At 37.3% G+C, this 22,596-nt stretch overlaps 1 protein-coding gene across 6 annotated transcripts in view; it reads left to right on the top strand.

Moving 5' to 3' along the window:
• The window catches only part of il15ra (interleukin 15 receptor subunit alpha), a 40,823-nt gene extending 19,970 nt beyond the window's left edge, over window positions 1-20,853 (top strand). Inside the window, exons 2-12 of one of the 6 annotated variants that reach the window (XM_037538729.1) lie at window positions 737-766; window positions 2,309-2,488; window positions 2,862-2,891; window positions 7,289-7,306; window positions 9,125-9,241; window positions 10,409-10,600; window positions 13,100-13,216; window positions 13,739-13,930; window positions 18,771-18,809; window positions 19,574-19,658; window positions 20,271-20,853. In XM_037538729.1, the coding sequence (XP_037394626.1) occupies window positions 737-766; window positions 2,309-2,488; window positions 2,862-2,891; window positions 7,289-7,306; window positions 9,125-9,241; window positions 10,409-10,600; window positions 13,100-13,216; window positions 13,739-13,930; window positions 18,771-18,809; window positions 19,574-19,658; window positions 20,271-20,424 (1,154 nt within the window). In that variant the 3' untranslated portion in view covers window positions 20,425-20,853. The remainder of the gene's footprint in view (window positions 1-736; window positions 767-2,308; window positions 2,489-2,861; window positions 2,892-7,288; window positions 7,307-9,124; window positions 9,242-10,408; window positions 10,601-13,099; window positions 13,217-13,738; window positions 13,931-18,770; window positions 18,810-19,573; window positions 19,659-20,270) is intronic. The other 5 variants (XM_017696933.2, XM_037538731.1, XM_017696934.2 and 2 more) reach the window with 5 other exon arrangements.
• The last annotated feature ends 1,743 nt before the right edge of the window (window positions 20,854-22,596 follow it).

Raw genomic sequence — 22,596 nt, forward strand, 5'->3', positions numbered from 1 at the left:
AGAAGGTTCTGGTAAACCGTCAAGCGCCTCAGGAGAGGAAAGCGGTTTCTGAAAACACTGTATACAGTGTGGCTGGGGGGCTACTGACTTTGATTGGGGACATCATTGGACTGCGGAAGGAATACTTCAAGGATCTTCTCAATCCCACCAACCGATTTCACGTCTGCTTTTTGCAGATGATGTGGTCATGTAGGCATGGGATAGAATGGGCAGTTAGCATTCTCTTTCAAGCAGTTAAAAAGATGTGGTGGAGCTTCACGTCTCTGAATAATCTCTGCTAGTCCTCACGCCAGCAGCAGAAACTCCCCCCACACCTATACACCCTAGCATTCAGCTAGCTGGCAGGAAGAACTGGCTATGACTAAATAAGGGCGGAAACTGTGAAAAACCAAATGTACTAAAAAAAAAAAAAAAAAAGCTAATGTACTGTTTTTGGTCCACAACTGGGGCCAATAATAAGAATCTGGGATTGTTAATAATAACAATGTTATTTTTGCTATATTTGTTTTTGCCAGTATTTCTAGCAATGCAATATCAAAAAGTATATATAAAAGTATACAAAAAGTACATATATAATAAGCCCCCCTCTAAAATGAACACGGCATACAATATGTCAAGAACTAGTGGCTCCTGGCTCCATCTGTTTGCATACTGAGTGCTTCTTTCTCTCTGTTTTATGCCTAAACAACTCAAACATTCAGTATGATGTTAATGTTTTAATTTTTCATTCTTGCAGCTGGTCCATCAATGCCGGTGTCATCCACTGGTAAGTAGTTTCTTTCTGTATACCCCTCTTTGATACTTAGTGTGGAGTTTGAAGAATAGTTCAGTATTAGTAGTTCGAATATCCATCAATAGTTCAAATATGTGAATGTTGCTAACAGTTAAAAAATACGCTATCTATATGTGGCATCAACTTTATAACGTACACCTAGCTTAATATCTGTTTGTGGACTTTCTACAGTGAATATTTTGTCTTAGAAATAACTTGAGATTTACTGAAAGGCAAAGAATATGAAACAGCACAGTGATATCTCATGAGGAGTGATTATACTCTTTTTTCATGTCAGTGGACTCTAAGCAATTAAGTTAAGTAAAAGCGTATTGTTAAAGCATGTTTTACAACAGTTGTTGACACAAAGCATTTTTACAGAAAAATCCAGGTCCGAGCCACCATGAGCAAGACACTGGATAGCAATACAATAACATAAAAGCAATATGAACAGAGAGTAGGTTTTACCATTACTAGAAAATATTTTAAAAAAAGAAAGGAAAAGGGTAAAAGAAGGTGAAGCAATGGTTATGATCAAATAGTTAGGAGTCTGTGCAGCAATATCATCAGGAGGGTTAGTTCATGCAGGTGAGGTTTGTACAGTGTTGTACAGCAGGAAACTCCATGGTGGTCAGACTGGTCCAGAAGGCTGGTGAGCTGTGGGCACCCGATCAAGACAGATGAAGCAACAGCAATTAGACCACACAGGGTGGGCAATTATTCAGCTCAGCAAAGAAATGCTGGTTTGGTTGATGCAATTGTGCGTCATAAGCGAAGCAGTGGAAATTGATGCCATGTTTACTGATAATGGTATTCAGTGCTAGCATATATAATGTGAATAATAGAGGTCCTAAAACAGCCTTGCAGGACACCATGCTTTACTTTCATATGATTCGCCATTTACATTCAGCAAATGATATCGATCAGTCAGGTAAGATCTGAATCAGCAAAGAGCTATTCCTGTTACCCTTACAAGGTTTTCTAGTCTATGTATTAAGATAGAGTGGTTTATTGTGTCAAGAGTAGCACTAAGATCAAGCAAAACCAGCAAATATATTTTTCCTTGATAGGGAATAAGATTGTTTACAATGGTTCACTAGTGCTGTACTATGATGAGGCCTAAATCCAGACAGAATTCTTAATGTATGCAATTCCTATGCAAATAGGAACTTGTTGTTGTGAAACAGCTTTTTCCAAAATTATTAAATGGGTAGCCTGTTTATTAATGGAAAAAAATCTTTATAATTAATCCTTGAGACAATACATTTCTACAGAATGCACCTTTCTACACCTAACCACTCAAAATGACCTTGTTTAAATGACATCTCTATTTTGTAAAGTGGTTTGAAGTGTGCATGTATATGTGTGTGTCTCTGTGTGTGTGTGTGTGCGTGTGTGTGTGTGTGTGTGTGTGTGTGTGTGTGTGTGTGTGTGTGTGTGTGTGTGTGTGTGTGTGTGTGTGTGTATGTTTATGTGTATGTGTGCATGCACGTGTGCATTACCAATGTCTAAAGTGCTTTGCTTTTACTCTCTCAGTTAGGTGTGAGGCTCCTGAGCCGCCGAAAAATGCAAAGACACCGGACAAGTTAGAGTCCCGGTTCCGTATGCAGTGTATAGACGGCTATGTAAGGAAGGCCGGGACATCCAACCTTTACAGATGTGAAGAAAAAAACCACGCGTATTTATGGGTGAACCTCCCATCTCTGACATGTATACGTAAGGAACTTCTACAATAGATTGCTTTATAATTAAGATATTTTACAGCAAAATCTTAAATGCTCTCACATGCTATCTTGTTCTGTGTGACCCTTCAGCTTTGATTAGTCAATGAGAAATAATTATTTGCAGTGTTTATATATGCTGTAGTCCTGATTTTCCTGATTTCAGTCATTCTTTTCATCTTTTTTTAAATCTTATTTTTAGCATAGATCACTAAGTTAAAAGTTCCTCAGCATAAACAAATAATAGCCTGTATCCTGTATGTAGGCAAGCTTTCAATAATATTACAGTGGTGAAAGATAGACTAGACTGATTGCCAATTCGCCAACATTCAGTATGATGCTAATATTTCTGTATTTCTTTCTTGCAGCTGATCCATTAAAGCCGATACCAACTGCTGGTAGGTAGAATCTTTCTTTATAAACTATGTTTCTGTCTACCTCTTTTTGATACTCATTATGGAATTATATATAGAGAGAGAATAGTTCGGTATCAGTAGTTCAAATATGCAACCATAGTTCAAACATGCTAATCTTTTTAGCAATAAATTAAAGCAAATACCTACTAAATAGTGTGATTCACAATTGAGGATGCACAGTGATATCGCAATCATATCCATATCAGCGGATAACTGTTTAGGTGTCTTTTGGTATTGGATAGATGATTATATTTCACTGATATGTCAAACCGACTCAGTAAGATCTTTTCCCAAGGAACGACCACTCAGACAGGACATAAAGTTTCTGACTGAAGTGTTTGTGGATCCATTTTCCAACAAGAGCAGCACAGAGAGAATGTAACTTCCGGGGCGCTTCATAGTGTGCGACTTGAGTAGCGGCTCGTTTGTTTGGTTTTTTTATGTGTTTTTCTTTGCATGTTTGGTATATCGGACCTATTGACATGGACGTAGCAATGTTTGTGGTGTTTTTTTTACTTTTTTGGATATTTTTATGCGCAATGTCTTGTTTTAGTTAGGAAACTGCCCATGGCATGGGCCAATATCGCCGCACTACCACGGGGAGAATCATTCTTACCCGCAAGCTTCTCCTATCTTTATGGGCTTCAACAAATGGCTTTGTGCCAGCAAGCACTCCTATGGAGCTTTGCAGATCAGTTTTTAAGATGAATCATCGGAAAAGGGGGAGAAGGGGTGGAATACACCTCAAACTTTGAAGTATGGGCGGGCCTCAGTGACCGCTGCAAGTTTCCTGCACTGCCGACACTCCTTCTTTCAAATATGCAGTCTATCCAGAGCAAGATGGATGAATTGGAAGCGTGGGTTAAATTCAGACATGAAGGGAAGGTAGCATGTCTTCTGGCCTTTACTGAAACATGGCTTAGCGAATCAGACTGGGATGAAGAACTGTTAATAAGTGGGTTAGGTAGCCCATTTCGAAATAGACCAGTCTCCTGAGATAACCACCGTGGAGGAGGTGTGTGCTTCTACGTTAACCAGAGGTACTGTAATACTGTGGTGGTTCAGGAGAGGATGTGTATGCCGGATATTGAACTGCTGACAATTTCACTTCACCCTCATTATTTGCCTCATGAATTTCAACAGGTATTTTTCACAGTAGTGTATATACACCCGCAAGCGAATGCATCGGTAGCTGCCCAGCTGATGGCTGATGTAATGCATAGGTTGGACTCAATTTGTCCGGATGCTCCCAAATTTATTATCAGTGTTTTTAACCATTGCAAATTGGACAAAATCCTTAGGACATGTGAACAGTATGTGAGTTGTGCCACTACATGAAATAACTCCATGATTAGTCTTTGTTATGGTTCTCTGGCTGGTGCTTATAAATCCACCTGCTTTAGGTGAATCCTATCACAATAGTGTGTCTGAGGCCTATGTACAAACCTTCCTTCAGATGCCTTGAGCGTAAGGAGAGAACAGTAAAGATTTGGTCAGAAGACAGTATTTTCTCTCTCCAGGCATGTTTTGATTGTGCAGACTGGCAGTGTTGCTAAATTTGCTTCGGAATCAATAAAATATCTATCTATCTATAATGCTTGTGATGATATTAATGAACTAGCTGACACAGTCTCATCTTACATTACATTTTGCACTGACACCACTATTCCAACTAAAAAGGTTGTTATTTATCCAAATTATAAACCTTGGGTAACGAAAGAGCTTAAAACGATATAAAATAAAAAGATAAGGATCTTTTTTATCGGAAATCCGCTGGAGAAGAAGCTTATCTCCAGAGAAGTACGAAATGAAATTAGGAGGGCAAAAATTAAATATAGGAAAAAGAAAGAAATGCAGTATACCAGTATATATGTATATGTATATATACATCTAAGAGAAGCCTGGGAAAGTGTTTAAAAAATGGCCTCTGTTAACCAAGGAGTAAATGAGACATGACAGTTTATTATAACAGAGTGGATGATTCTGAATTTTGAATGCCTTCAATCATTTTTTTTCTCGTTTTGAAAGGCCTGAGTTTTCGGAGGATGTTTGTAAGCTTAGATGGTCTCTCATATCTCTGAATGAGATCGTGATAACTCAGAAATATGTTACGTATCTGTTTGGGAGGGTGAACATGAACAAAGCTGCCAGTCCTGATGCCATTTGTGGGCATATTTTGCATCATTGTGCTAATCAGCTTAGTGGGGTCTTCGCAGGACTTTTCCAGTTGTGTATTAAATGTGGTCAGATACCTATAATCTGGAAAACATCCATGATAATACCTATTCCAAAACTGAAAAAAACACCAGGGAATTAAGGGAGTTTAGACCAGTTGCACTCACATCCCTTGTTATTAAAACATTTGAAAAGATTTTAAAACATATAATTGTCTCTCTTATTGGTAACAAATTAGATCTTTTGCAGTTTGCTTACCAAGCTGGTAAGGGTGTAGAGGATGCAAAACTTTTTATCCTTGATAAGGTATATATAAGCACCTTGATAGACCCCAGTCTCATGTAAGATTTTTATTTGCTGATTTTTCTTCAACTTTTAATAAGATGCAGCCTCATATTTTGATTGAGCGACTGGCTTTTAAACTACCTAAACAGCTGCTGGTGTTGCTTTTAGATTTTTTGACCGACAGAATTCAGCAAGTCCGGGTAAATGGCTGTACCTCCAGCACCGTGGTCTCAAATACGGGGGCACCTCAGGGTTGTGTCCTGTTCCCCTTTGCTTTTTATTATGTACATGGACAGCTGCAGGACTTCTACAGAGGGCAGCTGTCTTGCAAAATTTTCTGACAACACTGTATTATTGTCTCTTCTTCAGGGTTCAGAGTCAGATCATAGTTTTGCTCTTGCTGCTTTTGTTACATGGTGTTAAAAACTAAGGAATTAATCATTGATTTCAGGCAAGATAAAAAGGAACCAAAAGCTAATGTCATACATGGAAAAGAGGTACAGATTGTGGATACATATAAGTACTTAGGAACAGTATTTGACTCCCAGCTTAAATTTGATACGAATACAGAACTAGTTGTTAAGAAGGGTCAACAAAGAGCTCATTTACTGCATAAGGTGAATTATTTTCATGTTTGTCATACAGTGTTGTGCAGTTTCTACAAGTCATTTATTGAAAGTGTTTAACTTACTCGTTTATTGTTAGTTCAATGGACTGTTGGTGAGGTACAAGAATAGCCTGAAGGGCATTGTAAAAATCTATTCCAAGATAATTGGACTCCAACAGAGAGACCTGGGCTCCCTGTGGGAGAAACAAGTGGCTCAGGAGGCAAGAGGAATTATCACTCAATCTGATAATATTTTTTCCAGCGAATTTACTGTAATGCTGTCAGGTCTGTGTTATATTACTCCCTTCAGTAGAACAAATCGCTATTCCAGGTCTTTTATTCCTTCTGCTATCAAACTATTAAATGCAGATAATAGTCTTTTAAAAGTATTGTTATTTGTTGTCTCCGTGCATTTATTTATGTATTTACCTATGTATGTGTGTGTATATATGTACAGTCGCGTGTATGGACGAGAAGGCTGCAAATAAATTGCCCTTTTTGGGACTAATAAAGTATTCTGAACTGAACTGAATGTAATTCAAAAATAAAATACAAAATAAAAACATTGTGAGAGGTGGTTATTGCTTCATGCAAAACAAAACTGTGGTCAGAAAAATGACAAAAGCCCCACTTATGAGTTTAGAGCGCAGGACAAACTAATGCACAGGTTATTTTATAAATAAAATTTATATAAATGATGTTAAAACTCATATTTATGGGTGAATGAGCCATTTCTGAACTGTATACGTATAGAACTTAGACAGTAGATTACTTTATGATGTTGCTATTTTATAGCAAAATCTAAATTGCCTTCATATGCTATCTTGTTCTGTATGATTCCTCAGCATTGATTAGTCAATGAGAAATCATCATTTGCAGTGTTTATATATATGCAGTAGCCATGATTTGAGTCATGTTTTTTAGGTTTGATCTTTTTTCAGCCTTGATCCCTACGATAAAGGAGGTTGTATATCAACCACTTATTTCATAATGGTTCACTTGCTCAGCATAAACAAATAACTGAGAGGCTTGTAGCTTTCACTATTCTTCACAGCATTTGTCCTGTGAGTGAGCAGGATTATCATAAGACTACAGTGCTGAAAGATAGGCCAGACAGATGGATTGTGAGGATTGCCAGATCACCAATATTGAGTATGACGTTAACATTTCAATATGTCATTCTTGCAGCAGATCTGTCAGAATACCTACGTATTGATGGCTCTTCATTTGCAGTTTTTGTTAAGCTTAGTAACATGTTTGATCAGTGACAATTAATATTAATATGTAAATTTATATATTTCTGTCTTGCAAGGTCCAACATCAACAGCACGTAAGTACAGTTTTCCTTTCTCCTTTATGGCCTGTCATTGTGCATGTAAGAGGCTCTAGGGATGTGGGAGGGTGTTTTGTGTTGGGATACTGAAATTCAAAGTAAGAAGAAGTACAGTGCTCAAAAGTAGTCTTGGTACACTCTCTGAATACAATTTATATTTTTATAATATAAATGTGTATTTGCATGTTATTCATATACATTAACCATGTAAACCATGGTTACCAGTAAACCATGTTTACTAACTGAAACTCAAAGTGGAAATTAACTGAAAGATTAATTAAGGCAAATAAAAAACACAAACATTAGTGGGACAAACATTAATATCTCTTTCCTTTAAGTAGGTCAGTGTGAACATGTACTGAAGTAGTGGAATGAGACAGGGCATTTTATCACATAACCTAGTGATCCCATGGTTCAAAAAGCATTGCTAAGATGCCCAATAGAGTGGCCAAAACAAGAAGGAAATGCCCTACTGGTCAGCCTTCACGTAGGAAATAAATAAGGGTGTCTTTTCATGCAATAATTTTTGATGCGTGCTCTAGAGCAAGAAAGTTTCATATTGTGTCTTAATGAGAGCCCTTCTAGTGGAGAAAAAATGATGCAATGCCCTGTAAGGTGCCATATAGGTACCCTCATTGGGATAGACTTGACACTGCCTGCAGGTGCCTATCTGATTAAAAAAAAAAAAAACCCAATGCCCTTCCAAGAAAAGGCATCTAATCTGAAACCCCCTCAGCACCATTTCCACATCCTGCCTGCATTTTTCAATCTGATCTCTATCTGACACATCTGTGGTTGATTATCATCCACAAGCATTTATCTATGCTTACAAAGACCAGAAAATATTTACTATTTGTCAGAAAAGCACCTATGAAATCATTTTTGAGTCAACAGTTTTCTGTGTTTTTTCCTGAGTACAGGGAAACACACCAACCTTGTTGTCCATGGCAATCAATCCTACATTACGGATGTGGTTGACACAGATCAGTTTAAAACATGGCAAAAGTATTCCCTTAAAGCCCCTTTAAAGGAATCAGTTATAAAGTTGGCTGTCTGTTTTTTGCACATTTCTCTCTCTCTCCTCCTCCTCCTCCTCCTCCTCCTCTCTCCCCCTCTCCCCGTCTGTCTGTGTCCCTGATGTCAACAGTGTACGGGTTACATACATAATATAAAGATGTGCATGCTGAAATCCATCGATTTGTTCTTGTTGATGCCTATATGCAGAGTATACATTACAAGGACAATTTGCATGCATTCTTTTATAAACATAAACAAGCTAAATTACTTCCTGCTTCTTCCCTTTCTTTTCACACAAAATGTCCTGATAAGCTGTTGCTTGCTCTAGAGCCAGAAACACTCAAAGAAATAGTGAATTGTAGTGAATAGTGAAACTCTGTATTGTATAAAAGAAAAGGTGCAAGAAATATTATAAATGGATGGCTGTCCATATTTGAGTTAGTCAAAAAAAAGTGCTGCATTGAAATCACTTGATTCAAATTGTATATCATTAAAAATCATTAAAAATTAAAAATATTACATCAACACAGTTTTGCCCTGCATACTTTAGGCATGAATTGTGTTGAGGTCATTGATTTAATGTGTAAATGATGTACACATTTGAATCAAGTGCTTTCAAACTATATATTATTCAGTGTTTCTTCATGCTGGCTTTTGCTTCCTGGTGTAGGCCTCACTGATTCCATCTGATAAAGGTGACAGACTGTAGGATGCCAAAGCAAATGTTCCCACATAGCATCATGCTTCATGGAAAGATGTTCTTGGAGAGAAATCTTAAATATTTGTATTCTTTTACAGTTACAAACACACAGGCCCACACACCAGCCCCAAATCTCACTCTTTCAACATCCAGTGCACCAGTGACGACTTATTATACCACCAAGGGAAAAACACAGAGCACTTCTACAACATCTGGTATGAATGGTTTCATAATGTGTGTTTGTATGCACTGAACTGTCTTGATTCAGACGTGTACATCATTTCCACCTGAATAAAATAGATCGCTATTTCAGGTTACTTACTTTTCACAATAATTTGTTAGCTATATTTTATTCAAATGGAAATGATGTAAATGAGAATGGGACACAACATTTTGGTGTTTAATGAAAAATTTCAAAATGTTTGAGAAAAAGTATGTTTTATAAAAAAATATTCTTTTGATACTGTACCTACACGTTTCTGCTACAAATGAAAACATAAACTTTGTTTCCAGCACAAATTGTCCAGGAATGATTCACCCGAGAGTGCAGATGTTACAACTTACCCCATATGTGAGATTAATTGTAACAGACAGAGGAATTAGTTGTCTGATAACAACTAGTCTGGGATATCAACACAAGCACAAGTAATTCATTGCACTTCTATGTTGTCTGAACATTTTGAGCTTTCCAAAGTAATTACATAAAAATATAAAAAAAGAGGCTGTCAGAAATGACAAGTTGTCTGCAAAGTAGAATACAGTTATATTAAAAATCAGAACAATCCAATAGAAATATTTTATACATGACCTCAGTAGTATATTTTTGACAAATCTGAACATAAAAACATGCAAGAATAATAACTTTGCTTTGAGTTTATATAAGGGGTATATAGACTTCTCTCATAATTTAACCCAATCAAAACTAACCCATCCGTGGGGAGGCTGCTCTTTAGCTTTTTTGCTAGTTTAAATGCTTCAGAGTGGTCCATTATAGCCCCTGATAGGGTGATTAAAATTCATAATAATTATGTGACTTATATGTGACTTATAAAAATGCTTATAATGAAAAAAGTTACTTTAATGGTTACTTTAAACAGTCATCACAGTACCAGTAAATCTCTAGAAATATTGGTCCAGTCGCTGTGTAAATTTGCAGATGATGTGGAATACTATGGGAATACGAGCAGATTTTATTTTGGCCGATTTAGCTACATGAAATATTCTTGTTAAATTTTACCCCATGTTCAGTTGTGCCCCGCTCTCCCTTACACATTTGAATACAGTGCCTTCAATGCATCCCTTTTTTTCAGGGTGTGGTCCGTATGTATGTGCCTGTATGTCTGATATTTCTTGTATGATACGCTCCTTTTGACTGCTGACAGGACAGACTGCCTTAACAACAACACACACAGTTCCCACAACAACAGGGACTTTCGTCCACAGGACAACAACGAAGGAGGAGACCACAACCAATAGGAATACACTTTCATCTTCCTCTACCTTGACAATCAGAGAAAATCTGACCACAGTTTCTCCACAGTTCACACACTCAAGCATCAACACCACCACGACAGGTGAAAGCAGACAACCGTTTGATCTCCAGTCAGCATGAACTAAACCAAACTAATCACTGCCTAACTCAAATACTGTCCATGCTGAAAAAATAACATTGCTGTGAATTTACCTGATTCGGATGTGTGCATCAGAAGCGACCATTCCCTCTAGGGAACAAGTGGACCCAAGTAAAATGCTTTCCACAGCACAAACCCACTCACTGTAGGGGTTAACCATTCAGTCCTGTGCCGTTATTTTGGTGTGCATTGAGGAAGATGGTGAAGATGATCATCTGACCATTTCACTTTTTCCACATCTCTGTGCTTATAGTTTTTATGCTGCTGACCTCTCAGATGGTCATTAATCTTTGTAATAAGGGTGATAATCCATTGCAACCCTACTATAACATCTCTCTGTATGTGGTTGTGGATGGATAGTTCATGCTGGCCCAGTCTGATCACGTCCTGCATTAACATTCTCAGTCACCCAAAAAGCAGCTGCTCTTTTGATTTTCTTCACAGTCATTGAACATGTGCTATCACCCACAATCTTTCCATAGATCTAACTGCAAATGGCACTGTAGTCACTGTTCCTATGGAAACACTAGCCAGTTGAGCAATGTTTGTGACTTGAGCTCCTGCTGTCCAATAATGAACCCTCTTTCAAAATCACTTCTCTTGCCGTCTTGATCCAAAATCAAGGACAACTGGGCCTGCTCAGCATTTTTATGCATGCCACAGAGTGTGATAGGATATTAACTGCCTAATTGTACACCAGTCTAGAAGCATCTGCTTCTATTTATTCAAGTTTTTCTTTTAGTTTGTCACTTATCTGAACGCACACATTAATGCAAAGTGAAGACATTAGTACACAAACATGACTGAAGACATTTGCTGAAACATACAAGTTCAAAGCACATTCTGCACTTAAAGACTGTAAGACAAGACCTTGGATGTAATATGAGTTGTTCCCATAGAATTGATGTACACATTTGAATCAAGTATAATTCAGCACAATTTTTTCAGTGCAAATAAAAAAAAAAACTGATCAACCAGTATGACCAGCCAACAATTCATATTACCTCATTTCCATTTCTAACTTTCATGGAAAAACCACAGGTGCTGGATTTCACTGTCATGCTTTCTTTGTGGCCTAACAAATGGGAGTTGATGGGCTTAGGCTTTTCCATAAGTCATGGTCAGTACAGAAGGGGTCAGTGCACTGACAAATGGGGTTATGATGGGTTTACAGAATGTTGGCAAAATCATATTCATAATTAATGAGGAATTCAAACAATCTTCGCTCAGATTTTCTACATAACGATGATTTTTCAGTTTGAAATGCTATGCCACAGAATTGGACTGTGTTGTTGTTGCTAATTGAAACTAGGCAGGATGGAAACCATGTCAGATTTGCACCATGCTAACCTTTGCATGGTAGACATGTTAGACCAGATCTATCTTAAAAGTGCAGCCTTTCACAAACATACAATATAAATGTAACTTGAAATGAATAACACTGTCACGTTAGGTATTTGTAGTTGTGTGCTGCAGTTTCTCATTTTGAAAGGGATATTTTTCGCCAGTGTTTTGTAAAGCTTGTCCAACCTTGTCCAATAGCAGCAGTTGCTACTAAAGAACGCATGGCTACATCAATTGCAAGAACACATGCAAGATTTCGCCAAGGGACATATTGGCTACAGACACATCATACAAAGGCATTTATCTATGCTTACAAAGACCAGAAAATATTTACTATTTGTCAGAAAAGCACCTATGAAATCATTTTTGAGTCAACAGTTTTCTGTGTTTTTTCCTGAGTACAGGGAAACACACCAACCTTGTTGTCCATGGCAATCAATCCTACATTACGGATGTGGTTGACACAGATCAGTTTAAAACATTGGAAAAAGTATTCCCTTAAAGCCCCTTTAAAGGAATCAGTTATAAAGTTGGCTGTCTGTTTTTTGCACATTTCTCTCTCTCTCTTTGAGTTAGTCAAAAAAAAAGTGCTGCATTGAAATCATCCATCCATCCATCCATCCATCCATCCATCCATCCATCCATTCATCCATCCATCCATTTTCTAAGCCGCCTCTCCGTCAGGGTCGCGGGGGGGGTGCTGGAGCCTATCCCAGCAGTCTTCGGGCGAAAGGCAGGATACACCCTGGACAGGTCGCCAGTGCATTGAAATCACTTGATTCAAATTGTATATCATGTCCACATGAATTTTAAATATTACATCAACACAGTTTTGCCCTGCATACTTTAGGCATGAATTGTGTTGAGGTCATTGATTTAATGTGTAAATGATGTACACATTTGAATCAAGTGCTTTCAAACTATATATTATTCAGTGTTTCTTCATGCTGGCTTTTGCTTCCTGGTGTAGGCCTCACTGATTCCATCTGATAAAGGTGACAGACTGTAGGATGCCAAAGCAAATGTTCCCACATAGCATCATGCTTCATGGAAAGATGTTCTTGGAGAGAAATCTTAAATATTTGTATTCTTTTACAGTTACAAACACACAGGCCCACACACCAGCCCCAAATCTCACTCTTTCAACATCCAGTGCACCAGTGACGACTTATTGTACCACCAAGGGAAAAACACAGAGCACTTCTACAACATCTGGTATGAATGGTTTCATAATGGTTTATATAAGGGGTATATAGACTTCTCTCATAATTTAACCCAATCAAAACTAACCCCTCCGTGGGGAGGCTGCTCTTTAGCTTTGTTGCTAGTTTAAATGCTTCAGAGTGGTCCTACATTATAGCCCCTGATAGGGTGATTAAAATTCATAATAATTATGTGACTTATAAAAATGCTTATAATGAAAAAAGTTACTTTAATGGTTACTTTAAACAGTCATCACAGTACCAGTAAATCTCTAGAAATATTGGTCCAGTCGCTGTGTAAATTTGCAGATGATGTGGAATACTATGGGAATACGAGCAGATTTTATTTTGGCCGATTTAGCTACATGAAATATTCTTGTTAAATTTTACCCCATGTTCAGTTGTGCCCCGCTCTCCCTTACACATTTGAATACAGTGCCTTCAATGCATCCCTTTTTTTCAGGGTGTGGTTCGTATGTATGTGCCTGTATGTCTGATATTTCTTGTATGATACGCTCCTTTTGACTGCTGACAGGACAGACTGCCTTAACAACAACACACACAGTTCCCACAACAACAGGGACTTTCGTCCACAGGACAACAACGAAGGAGGAGACCACAACCAATAGGAATACACTTTCATCTTCCTCTACCTTGACAATCAGAGAAAATCTGACCACAGTTTCTCCACAGTTCACACACTCAAGCATCAACACCACCACGACAGGTGAAAGCAGACAACCGTTTGATCTCCAGTCAGCATGAACTAAACCAAACTAATCACTGCCTAACTCAAATACTGTCCATGCTGAAAAAATAACATTGCTGTGAATTTACCTGATTCGGATGTGTGCATCAGAAGCGACCATTCCCTCTAGGGAACAAGTGGACCCAAGTAAAATGCTTTCCACAGCACAAACCCACTCACTGTAGGGGTTAACCATTCAGTCCTGTGCCGTTATTTTGGTGTGCATTGAGGAAGATGGTGAAGATGATCATCTGACCATTTCACTTTTTCCACATCTCTGTGCTTATAGTTTTTATGCTGCTGACCTCTCAGATGGTCATTAATCTTTGTAATAAGGGTGATAATCCATTGCAACCCTACTATAACATCTCTCTGTATGTGGTTGTGGATGGATAGCTCATGCTGGCACAGTCTGATCACGTCCTGCATTAACATTCTCAGTCACCCAAAAAGCAGCTGCTCTTTTGATTTTCTTCACAGTCATTGAACATGTGCTATCACCCACAATCTTTCCATAGATCTAACTGCAAATGGCACTGTAGTCACTGTTCCTATGGAAACACTAGCCAGTTGAGCATTGTTTGTGACTTAAGCTCCAGCTGTCCAATAATGAACCCTCTTTCAAAATCACTTCTCCTCTTGCTGTCTTGATCCAAAATCAAGGACAACTGGGCCTGCTCAGCATTTTTATGCATGCCACAGAGTGTGATAGGATATTAACTGCCTAATTGTACACCAGTCTAGAAGCATCTGCTTCTATTTATTCAAGTTTTTCTTTTAGTTTGTCACTTATCTGAACGCACACATTAATGCAAAGTGAAGACATTAGTGCACAAACATGACTGAAGTCGTATATGTATGTACATGATTTTTATGTTTGCACAGTGAGGAAGAAATACTGTGTCACATTTAGGCCAAAACAATTAACCCCATAATGTGAATGTAAATTTAAGCCTGAATTTATTTTCATAGAATGTTCTTAAATCCTGAGTTTACAGATAAAAACTACATAATCAAGGCTTAGGTGGAATTCAATAATTGAATAGAATACACTGCCGTTCAGAAGTTTAGAATCAGTTACCATGTGAATAATTGAAATCAATTTGTGTTCAGTAATATTTTAATAATAATAATAATGATCTTATTTAAAAGGAGATGATGTGCATTTTATATCTGCAATGATCTATTTGATGTGTTGGTATTTGTTTTGTTTTTTTTAATGGTATAAATTCCTTTTTTGTTTGTTTTAAACAGGATCATCAGTTTTCACACCCAGAAAAAAACCCACCAGAATTGCTTAGATGAACAATGTTTAGCTTGGAGCAAGAGGTGCTAATGGAAATTAAGATTGATGCTAGTAATGTTAATTACACAAAGAAAGATTTCTATGTATGACTAGCACACAGCTGTATTTGGGTCTCGGTGTAAACAAAATCAGATGACTGAAAGTAACAGTATGGCTAAGCACAGCACAGTGGCTGAGCTTCCCAGTCAATGTTGTTGGTACTACATTGTTGAGTGATGTTTCCGAATCCATGTCACACATAACAGAGTTGTTAGTGTCCTAGTGTTCCTGCCTCCAGGGACACCCAAATTTATATATAACATGCACTGACTGTCCAGAAAAAAATCATCAGTAGACATAGAATGTCAACTTCACATCAAAGTTGGCGAAAGCGACCTTTCTGACAAATGACGCCTAATGTAATAATGTAATAAGGGTCTGTTATGAAGGGCTCATGTATGTGTCTGTAGCCTTAGGAATATGACCTACAGTAATGTGTTACCTTATTATATTTAATAGGAAAATAATGCATGTGATGTCATTTACCCAGTTATCTATTTAGAATTTTGAAGGTAAATTTCAAATTACCTTCCAGATTTAATTACCTTTTTTTCAAATATAATAAATTCTAGATGTTAATTTTATGCATTTATAAACTTCATTCATTATCCTTCTTTAAATCTGTTATTTATTAAGTTGGGTCAGTTGATCCAGACTGCTGGCGATTATATGGATAGTGTTTCTCAAGAATATCCCATCTTCTGTTTGGGTATTCAGGCTTCTTAATGGCTTGTTCACGATTCCTAATTGTCTCATGTTTTTGCTGGCCCACCTCTTCCTTTTTAACCTTTAGCTGTTCCAAGCATAATTGCCTTTTCCAGTGCATTAGACTGTCTCACAATATATCCAATATAAGAGAGCTTTAATTTGGTTATCTGTTTTCTGAGTGAGCAGTGAGGCTTGATTTGGTCAAGAATCTGTTCCAAAGTTTGTTTTATCATTTTAGAACATTCTAGAGCTTCCTAAAATCTCTCTAGAAACAACTAACATTTGTCTTTTTTTTTTTTTTGGATTTCCACTTTTCTACTATTTCCACAGGACGAGAGTATTATAATTCATTTGTACGTTTATCTACAGCCAAAAGGCATTTATCTTATTGGGAACATTCCAAGCTTCTGAACAGTACTACGTCAAGCCCTTATTTCCTTTAAAGTTTAGGTGTGTGGAGGTTTTATACGTTTATGTACGCATGACTGTCATGTGACTCAATTTCACAAGACTGAACATGATCCACCAGCTTTGCCATCCTGCACATTTCAAAAACTTTTTTTATATGGATGTTCAGATGGCACTTTGAAGTCTGCATACGTAGTTATTTAAGGTTGCTCCCTCTTTTCAGTACTTTTTTTTTGTTGTTTATTTAATTTTAGGTACAGGAAAGAGTAAAGAAGAGAACAGGAAGGCAGTATAATTAATATTGCATGCATGAAGACGTAGCCCAACTTTTACTTACTGTCCTGTAGTCTGGTTGAGCAAGGGTAGCTTTGGGTAACTCACACTGAAGTTCTAAGGAGTATTTTATCCTGTAAAGTTCATACAGTGTGGCCACCCATCCAAATATAAATTTTAAAACCAACAGTTCTAGTTCTGAAATGTTTGGCTGAGCCACGTTCAAAACCACAGTAATGTACTTAATATGCACACATTTATAAGAAAGCACATTAACCGAACTGTACTAGTGTGCTGAGATATGACAAAGCGTTCCTCGTATGGGCTGTGGAATGTAGTACTGATGTGTGAGACCAGTCAACAGAGAGTATTTGAAGTAGAAAATTGAAAAGTTCATAATATGAATGGAATATACAATGACGGGTTGCTGAAACTTTCTATAGTGTAAAGACCTTTAGTTAAATTTGATGTTCATTTCTACCATTACTTACAAACTTAAGTGCTGTGTATAGCAAATTAGTACCAAAATAGTATTTGCATTGTACACATCATGACATTTGTGTCTATAAAGAAATCTGTGTTGCCTTTTTTATTTTATTTTTTTTACAATGCACGGTTCCACATCTACGCTCTCTGAATGGCACTGTTTATATTTCAATTATTGAATTATCCAGAAATTTACCTTTTACGTAACTCAGAAGCACTTGAAAGCTACAGCCATCCACCACATCCTTCTTCATCATTTTGCCACCTGCATGTGATTTTCTCACCCTGCCCTTCGCTCACTCTCTCAGTAAACATAGAAACAGATATGAATAATCTTATCACTTGAAGATATTCAGATGTTTGCTTTTAATGTGGTACATTGAAACTGTCTTCAAATATTACCACTGAATGGAATTGCTATGTAACTCTTCAGGAAAAAAACACCATACCTTGCTGAAAATCAGTAACCACTGGGATTAAAACCCAATGGTTTTGCTTTCTAATGGGAATTGGCTCAAGGGTTTCCAAAAGAGACCGCTCGCTTCCTGTAGAACTCACCTAGATCCCATTAGGAAACCATCAAATGCATTTAGAATGAGCCATTAAACCAGCCATTAAATGAGTCACCTGTTAAACCATTAGGATCTTTTACATTGTGATATCAAACCATAACACCAGCCAAAACACATTGCAAAACCATCAGGAACCAACAGAAACCCTTATTGTTAGACCAATCATTTAATAAATATCAAGCCATCTATCTAATGGTTCCTATATATTAAACAGTGCCGCTACCTAGGAGAGACGAGCTGGTTAGCATTAGCTTAGAACATGTTTGATTCTAGCTAACTAAAGCACCGACATAAGTTTAGATGATAATTCATGAGACCTAAGGGAGTGAAGTTGAGCAACTAGCGTTGAAGGGAGGGAAAGGCGAAGTTAAACCTGTTTCAGGGTGTTTGGATCTGTAGCCTAATCGGCTGAGCGAGCAGGCCATAGACCCAAACAGTGCCACACACCACAGTATAGGTTGATTAACTGGTGCTCTACTAAAACAAGTGTAAATGATGAAAACTAATGTCTGAGGGAGCAAACGTAGGGTAACATGGTGTTTTGGCTAAGCTAACAATAACTTGGGTATCAGGCTGAGGAGGAGAGAAGGTAGATTCGCATGTGGTGCATGAGCTGGAGGGAAATGCCTGTGTCTCCTCTACCTTTCCTTTTCTCCTCTAGTTCACTCATCAGCTGTCCACCATCTCCATTGCAGTGCTGTACTTGAATGTAGATTGATACACACAGACTCAATTCTGTCTCACACAGTATTCTCTGCATGGAAAATATGATGTTTAATTAGTTTACTTGTTCAAAAACCTTTAGTTGGTGCATGAATAATTACATCAACAAGTCAGCTGAACTGAAACTGTCAGCTGTGTTGTAAGATTTCATTTATGCACCACAGATTGATTGATGTTTAAATGAGCCCAAATTAAAGATGTGTGTGTGTGTCAGAATGCCGAACACATGCCAACAACAGCTGTGTCTCACTGTCAAAACACACACCCCACCCACTACTCACAACTCTCTTGTTCTCTCTTTCAGAAGTCGATGGAGAGAGCAAAGCACCGGTTTCAGATCCAAGTAAGTCTTGGTGCATCTGTAGTTTTAGTACATCAGCTTCTGTCCACTCAGGTGACTGATGACTCCCTCCCTGTGCATTATAAAAAGGTGCTGCCTTGAACTGACTAGATTCATTGTGTGAATCATTTCCACAGGAATGAAATATATTACCTCAATGCAGTTTTATTTTCCGTTTACTTACCTCACTGGCAGACTGGTGTTTTGATGTAATACAGTGGTCTCTACTACCAACCCACTACTATCCTGTCACATATTTTTACAACTTATCCTGAATCTGACTAGCATGTTTTTTGGTTAATGTTTACACACACACACACACACATATATATAGATAGATAGATTAAAGTCACAAATCTACTGTAAAAAGTTTACTTGGATCGAGAACCATTAGCCAACTGTGTTTGCACACTGTGAAATTAGACCTCTGCATTTAACCCATCTGTGCAGTGAAACACCCACATACATGCAAACTAATGAACACACATATTAGGGGGCAGTGAGTACACTCACCCAGAGCGGTGGGGAACCCTATCCACGGGCGCCCGGGGAGAAATTGGGGGTTGGGTGCCTTGTTCAAAGGCTACTTGATTGCTCATATATATTTAACACTATGTATTTATATTACACTTCTGCTGCAACAAATAATAATTAGTAGTTGTGTTTTGTGGTGACAGAAGAGTTTTTCTACAAAAAGAGCCTTTTTACATTTTTCTCTCACTCCATCTTAAAGTTTCCTTATTCTTTTTTCTTTTCCCAAACTTTAGCCAAAAATGGAATAGCTGCAGGGACAGTATTGATCTTGATTGTCGCCGTGGCATCAGCAGTAGGAGTTTTTCTCTGGTGTCGACGGTAAGGTTTGGACCTCTGGATCACACCTTAAGTTTTCCGTCTTGTTGGGAAGGACTTGTACTTACTTACTTGGTAGTGACTTGGGGTGTAAATATACACTTGTTTATAAGTTCTATATTATTTTCAATTCTGAGGTTTTCAATGTAATTATTTGTATTTTAAGTGTTCATGGTTGCTGTTCATGGTTTTATGTCAATTAATTGATCAATTTATTGATTATTGATAGTGGCTTTCACAAAAGACAGAGACCCTCAGAAGATAGGGAGGGGATTAAAGTTATAAATTTAAATAACTGTAAATTGTATTGAGACTGAGACATTAGCAGTGTCTGATACCAATGAATAGTCTAACAAAACAATTACATTATGCTGAGAAATCATAACATTAATATTGTAATAATTTGCAACATTTAACGCAATAACTAAACTGAATAGTCAAAATCGTGTATTAGCTGTGTGTAATCCATGATTTACTAACAGTGTAATAAATTATTAATGTACAAGCCTTTAGGTAAAGTGCTACAAAACACAAGTAAATGCCATGTGTAGACAGCAGTTAATGTAATCAAATAACATTTGCTGTCCCTTTTTGGCTGTTTTCTCTCTTTCTCAGTTCAAGGAAACGAGAGCTCAATCCTGCGGAGGAGATGATATCACCGGCCCCCAGCTCAGATAAGCCCTTGTTAGAACTGGCCACCAGTACGAGCTTTTCAGATTCTGTCCAAAATCCAGACTCACTTCCTACTCTTATTGTCCAGCATGCCTGAGCTGTTAAAGCTGAGAAATATTAATATATTATTATATTATGTGTGAGTGTGTGTATGTATATGTATACTGAGTGAGAGGAATGAGTGTGTTTTGCTTGCCAGCTTGATCTTTAACAGAAAATATGAGATATATGTAAATATATAAATATAGGACAATGAGCATTTTGTCAACAAAAATAAATATTTCATAAATATTAGCACCCCCACATTCTTCTCCTATTCTTCGAAACAAAATGTAATGAAATTAAATGATACAAAGAAAGTGGAAAAAAGTGTAACCCATCCTTGTCAGGTCACAAACCGTGTTTAAGTAATATTCATATAGAAAAAGTGACCAGAATGTAAACACATTCCTTTACAATATCCTTAAGACATGTAGCCAAAGTGGCCTTTTTCTTTCAGAACAATAAATTTTACAAGAAAAATTAATTTGTTGTTGCATTCTTGTTTTGTGAAAAAAAAGTGGTTTGGAAAACATGCTTGGTGATACTAACCTACTTTAACAGGGTGCACAGACAAACCCAGAGAATACGGACTGAGATACGATGAATTCCATGCTGGTCTAAGCTGGTTTAAGGCAGTCTAATTCGGGTCTGATGCTACTTTAACTGGCCACATACCATGGTCATGCTGGTTCACTGGCATCCAAAAACCAGCATAGATCAGCATAGCTGATCACCAACAATACCATCATGTTTGATGTTTTGGATGCTGGTATGCTGGTACCTACACTGTTGTTTCCCAGGGCATGCTCTGCTCCCTGGTTAGCTGTGGTGGTATTACAGCTCCAGGTAGAGGATATCAGGCCACCGTTGGCTCACTGACCCAATGACCATTTTCTGAGATGTCTACTAACAGTTAAATAGCGTTTTGCCTAGAAGGCTGTCTTTTCATTTAAGAGTTTCCCCACAAGATTCCAAGTTTTTATTTTGTATTTATTTATTTTATTTGTTTGTAAATTTATTTGTTTGGTTTTTACAGAAATATAAAGTCACCTGTATTTAGTAATACCAACACAAGTTAATCTTGAAAGTAAAAATTGGCATAATTTGGCAAAATGGCAGCAAAGCTGCTAAAACTAACGTACAATATATATTTAAATAATGGAACGACTGAGTAATAATTTAGAATTTAGAAAGTTTGGAATGCCAGATCAGATTAGGCTTTGATTATACACGCATTTTATTAGACCTGGTACAGTGTCAGCAACAGAAAATAAAGACTATAGTTTATTAAAATTTTCCTCTTGATTGGTTAAAGTGTTAATTGTATTACTTGACTATGTATTCCTGCAGGCTGGACAAACTCCTCATAGGAACTTAACCCCTAACAACAGGTTGTTACCTGTTTGTTCTTACCAACAAATTGGGTTGTGTTCTGTTAAATGCTTTCTGATTGGTCTAATACAAATCTATGCAAACAGACTTCACTTTAAGAGGTCCTGTAGACTTTAGAACTTTTTGTGCTTGACTTGTTAAAAACTCAGTGCTTTATGTATTTTCTCAATGCTATGAAATGTTTACCTTTTAACCTAAACTGTAGTTTTATATATAGCAAATATAAATCATCTACATGCTTGACAGAGAATTACTTTTTCTGATGTAAAACCTAAAATTCATACACACTAAATTATTTGGCTATGGATGCCTTTGTTTGTTGAGGATACCTGATTAATAATAAGTTAGACTTATATATAGTGCCTTTCACACACCCAAGGTCGGATCACTATTTAAAAGGAGCAAAAAATAAATTGAATGTGTTCTGAGAATTGAATTTCAATTTAAAATGAAATAAGTAAGAGTTTCAACATTTACACAAATTCTTATCCACTTGAAATGTGGATCAGTGTGGATCAAACCTAGATCTGATCCTTTTATCTACACATAGTACACATGGAACCCAACGTCCAAAATAAACAGACTTCTCAACAACAACTTGAGTTTTGCAATGCTGTTTGGAGCTGTGCTCCAAATAGGATGGTCTAACTCAGAATAGCAGGTTATAACCCAGAATAGCAGATATAACTGTACAATACAGAGTAACTGTAGCTTTTTTTATGATCACAGTCAACAGGCCAAACAGAGGGTGTGACAAATCAGCTTGTGCTACCCAATAGGATATGTTAGGATACGGGCACTGAAACTTCAGCATACGGACATTGACCTTAACACA

Source organism: Pygocentrus nattereri, chromosome 1, assembly GCF_015220715.1.
Source record: "Pygocentrus nattereri isolate fPygNat1 chromosome 1, fPygNat1.pri, whole genome shotgun sequence".
Lineage (NCBI taxonomy): Eukaryota > Metazoa > Chordata > Actinopteri > Characiformes > Serrasalmidae > Pygocentrus > Pygocentrus nattereri.